Genomic DNA, 4,437 nt, shown 5'->3' on the forward strand with positions numbered 1-4,437 from the left:
CAGCCACTGCCGCGGCCGCGACCGGCACCAAGGGACGCGGCGGTGGCGGCGGCGGGGCCGGGGGCGCTGTGGCGGTGGCGGGCAGCCTGGCGCCGCCGGCGCCGGTGTGTCCCTACGTGTCAGACACCTTGGAGGTGGTGGTGGCCAACCAGTCGCAGCGCTTGCTGGTCCCCCTGAAGGGGAGGGTGTGGGGCGAGGGCGCCTTCCTGGCGGGACCCAGCTACCCGCCGGCTGCCCCAGACGCCCCGGCCACAGCAGCGGTGGCTTTGCCCCCGGCCGCTATACTTCAGAAAGGCGCTCAGCCGCCAGCGTCCCCAGCGTCGCAGCTGCCGCCGAGGCAGCTGCTCCTGCGGCTTCCAGGCCCTGTGGCGCCGGGCCAGGCGTCTGTGGCGGCGATGGAGTTTGGAAGCATCAAGGGCAGCGGAGGCAGCGGGGCGCCTGCGGAGGTCGTGTGGGAGGAGCTGCCGGCAGCCGCCAAGGCGGCGGGGTGGTCGGTCGTAGAGCCGCTCAAACAGTCGGCGCCGCCTGGGGAGCGCAGGGCCGTGACCGTGCGGTTCGCACCGCCGGCCGCCGCAGCACCCGTGCCGGCGGCGCCGGCGGGCGCTGGTGCGCCGGCCGTGGGTGGTGGTGGCGCAGGCGTGGGCGCCCTGCTGGGCCTGCCAGAGGCAGTGGAGTGCATGCTGCGCTGTACACTGCGCGGCGGGCTGCCAGCAGCAGGGTCGGTCGAGTGCGCGGCAGGCAGTGCAGAGGGGGACGTGCGGCGTCTCGAGGTGCGGTGTGTGTGCGTTGTTGCGCCGCCACCACCGGCGACAGGTGCTAGCAGCATGTCGCCACACATCGCCAGCGTCGCCGCTGCAGCGCCTCTGGCGGCCACCCAGACACCGGGAAAGCCACGCGTCTGAAGTGTTGTAACGCCACCCGCGTACACACACCTCCAACTGCCACTAAGATGTGCGATTGTTGGCATTGGCTGGCTCGCGCGTCCAAGCACCTGCACAATCATAAGGATCCTCGCAGGCTGGGCCAGGGTCCCCTCGCCAGCTTCTGACCTGCAAGCACAACCGAAACCGCCTGCCCAACTTCCTGCACAGCCACCATTTGCATCAGGCTACGCGATATCACGCGTTGTAGGCACGTCGCACCAGATTTCAGGGGACCTGTGCAGGCATAGTGAACAGGGGATTTGTCTGGAGATCGGTGTCTGATCTTGGGCCTCGTTTGACCGATTTTGACACTAGTCGCAACAAAATGAGTGGATATAACAACTTGTTCGACCTGCTAGGGGATGCGGACGACCCCGAGACGGTGGCCGCGCGAGCTCAGCAGGCAAAGAAGCTTCCTCAACAGCAACAGGCCGCGAAAAAGCATGCGGGACCCTCGGGATACAGCGCTGCCGGGGCGGGGGCAGCGCCAGCGGGGCAACGGCGCGTTGGCGTCCAGAGTGCCGGCGCACCTAGCGGGAGTGCGCCGCTGCGCACCAGCTCATCCGGTTCGGGAGCGAACAGGTGAGTCGCGCTCCCTGCGCGAGCATGCACCTCAGCACGCATCCGCCGGTTGAACTTGGTGCCTGGCCAACTCGGAGAGCCAGTCAGGATATTGGGGGTTAGCTTGTCGCTGCTGAACTGCTGGCAACTGAACCCTCGCCCGCGTGTGCCGTTCCGGCCTCGTGGCATCCCCCTGCAGCCGCGTGTTCGACTACTACCGCGCGTTCCAAAAGGCAAGCTTACACATGCTGTTGCATGCGCGCATATGGGGCAATGCGAGCGGGCGGCAGGTTCGAAGCAGCGCGGGGTGCTCATGGCCCTGCGGGACAGGCTCCCTCATCGACAACCATTGTCCATCGCCGTCGTGTCGCCCCCGCAGCCCCGCCTCACCTGCAGTCCCCCAGCCCCCTCCGCGCCCCGCCTCCCTTCCACGCGCCTCCCCCAGGTGTTTGTGGACCGCGCCACGGGCGAGGTGGTGCTGCGCTTCCACAAGACCGACGTCGTGCGCATCCGCCCCAACGGGGACGTCCTGCTCACCGCCGGCGGCTACTTCACCCAGACCACTCTGCTCTCAATGAACGACGCCCTCGGGGCCATGGGCATGGCGCTGGACGCCGGCGGCGGCGGGGGCGTGCACACGGGCAACTGGACGCTGCGCTTTGACGACGGCAGCGCTTGCGCCTACAAGGACGGGATGGTCGTGAGGAGCCGCGGGCCGGGGGACGCGGGGCGCGCACGCGCGGTGCTTGAGGCATACAGCGGCGCCCCCGTGCCCGCAGGCGTGCTGCCGGTCGCAGCGCCGCAGCCGGTCCCGCGGCCCGCCGCTGTACCGCAGCAGGCACGGCAGGCGCCGCAGCCGAGGGTCTCCGGTGGGGCGGGCGCTGGCGCGCCGTCGTGGGCTGGCGCGTCGATGCCACCTGGATCCGCTCAGGGAGGGCCAACGGGGGCGTCTCTGCTCACACAGCAGCCGCAGCACCACCAGCAGCAGCACCAACCTCACGCCGTGGCAGCACAGCAGCGGTATGGGGCTGCCGGCCCCGCCGACAGCCGCGGCCACCACGGCCATGCGCCGCGCGCCGGCGACCCGGCGGCCGTGGCGCGGCAGCTTGCGGCAGCCGCAGAGCGCGCGGGCATGCACGACGATGACCTGGACGATGACGAGGCGTGCGTGGTGTGCCTGGCGGCCGCGCGCGACACGGTTCTTGTTCCCTGCGGCCACGTGGTATTGTGCAGCGACTGCTGCGAGGACGTCAAGGCGGGCAGCAACGAGTGTCCCATGTGCCGCAACAGTATAGCAGAGTCGATACAGATGGGGTGATGCGACAGGTGTGTCGCGCGCAGCATGTAGAATTGTGGCCCCCCTCCTCCTCCATGTGTGCTTGTCCCTACCGCTCGCTTTATTCCCACCTCGCGCGACAGTGTGTTCAGAGGGTTGTCCATAGCAGCTTTCATACCAGTCATTACGCACGGCTCCATGCAAACACATGCATGTAACACTACGCTTGCCAAGGCAAAAATGCAAGCGAGGCGGGCCGCCGACGGGGCGAAGCAGGCACAGCACGTACTGGGCAGCCTGAGGGGTTGCGGTGTCGCGGCCTCAAGTGCACAGGAGTCCTTAATTACGCTCCAAAGAGCATTGTCATCGATCTTACTTCCTGAATCAAATCTGGGACCTGGCCTTCAATAACCTCTGCTGGTAGATCAATCCGGTGAAAGCCAATGAGCACGACCGGTAAGCCCAGAGGGATTGGATCAATTGAAATGCATTACTCATCAATTCAGGCTTGCCTTCGAGGCCATTCGTAGATCGTGCTCAGCAAGCGCGCACATCGCAAATTTTCAGGTGCACGAGGTCCACACCCACCAGCCCGGGGCACTCAGCTCAACGTAGCTGCGGCTGAGTACAAGCCGAGTGGCGCGCCGCACAACGCGCCGAGCAGCAGCAGCGATTTTGCGGGAGGCAGCAGCAACACCAGCAGCACTGTTGGCACCAGCTCCACCAGCCCGAGTACCGCTACCAGTGCCGCAAGTGGAAGCAGCGGCACTGGTGCAAGTGACGGCGCCATGGCTGCCCCCACCCCCTACTTTGAGCCCAAGCCCCCGGGGTTCCTGGCCAACAGGCCCATTATCGGCGGGCTGCCAGGCTACACGTCGTTCAGAAACAAGCTTTGGTGGGTGGGCTGTGTGCGAGGGAAGCGTTGCCACATGCAGCAGGCGTGCCGACATGTTGCGCCGACTGGGTTGGCCGACTGATGCGCTGGTGCCGGCTGTAGTGGCACTTGACTGAACTGGCAGGTCCGAGGTGCCAAATCGTCGGCCGACATCAGCGGCTGCAAACATCAGCGGCGCCGCCCAACATGGCCGCACTCCCAGCGACCGGGCCCACTCAGCTCGCATCTACCTACCCACGCACCGCATTTACCCGTGTGCACTTTGCAGGGTGGACACCAACCCCAAAAATGGGGAGGTGACCCTGCGTTGCGTCAACACTGACATCGTGCGCATTCGCCCGGTGAGCAACAGGCCGCTGGCGGACACAAACGCACGCGGGCCACTTGGCACACAGCGAGGTGGATAATACAGCACGCCACGCAGCGCGTCCGCCTGCGCGCCTGCTTTTTGCATGGGCCGGGCGGCGCTGCGACGCAGCTGCTGGTGCTGGGCGGGGCGGTCTTCTCTCGTGCTTCTGCCCTGTTGCCATGCCCACACCCCGCGCCCTGCATGGACCCCCAGATTGGCGAGATCATCCTCACCACTGGTGGCTACTACACGGTGCGGTCCAAGGAAGTGGGTCATGGCGGTTTTGCATCAGGGCTGAAATGCAGCAGCCCTGGCCTCGACTGCCCAGTGACTGACTCCATGGGCACCCACACAGCTGTGCGCCCCGCCCCCCCCCCCCCTCCTTCCTAGTACCCATCAAGCCCGCTCCTGCAACGCCGCCCCACCCACCGAC

At 66.8% G+C, this 4,437-nt stretch overlaps 3 protein-coding genes across 3 annotated transcripts in view; all 3 read left to right on the forward strand.

The window, feature by feature from the left end:
- Positions 1-32: 32 nt before the first annotated feature.
- Positions 33-902, forward strand: MNEG_8241 (hypothetical protein; the record flags this gene model as incomplete). The annotated part of the gene is made up of 1 exon (XM_014043283.1): positions 33-902. A coding segment is annotated over one exon (870 nt), but the record flags the coding sequence as incomplete, so codon positions are not given.
- Positions 903-1,248: 346 nt separating this feature from the next.
- On the forward strand, positions 1,249-2,802 carry MNEG_8242 (hypothetical protein; the record flags this gene model as incomplete). Its single annotated transcript, XM_014043284.1, has 3 exons — positions 1,249-1,505; positions 1,684-1,774; positions 1,930-2,802. The coding sequence occupies 3 exons, from the start codon at positions 1,249-1,251 to the stop codon at positions 2,800-2,802; spliced, it is 1,221 nt and encodes a 406-aa protein (XP_013898738.1).
- Positions 2,803-3,548: 746 nt separating this feature from the next.
- MNEG_8243 (hypothetical protein) overlaps positions 3,549-4,437 on the forward strand; it is a gene marked incomplete at both ends in the record, with an annotated part of 2,492 nt that continues 1,603 nt past the window's right edge. Inside the window, 3 exons of the mRNA XM_014043285.1 lie at positions 3,549-3,655; positions 3,924-3,996; positions 4,218-4,271. Coding sequence (XP_013898739.1) covers positions 3,549-3,655; positions 3,924-3,996; positions 4,218-4,271 — 234 coding nt within the window. The remainder of the gene's footprint in view (positions 3,656-3,923; positions 3,997-4,217; positions 4,272-4,437) is intronic.

The sequence above is a fragment of the Monoraphidium neglectum genome (assembly GCF_000611645.1).
Source record: "Monoraphidium neglectum strain SAG 48.87 unplaced genomic scaffold scaffold01544, whole genome shotgun sequence".
Lineage (NCBI taxonomy): Eukaryota > Viridiplantae > Chlorophyta > Chlorophyceae > Sphaeropleales > Selenastraceae > Monoraphidium > Monoraphidium neglectum.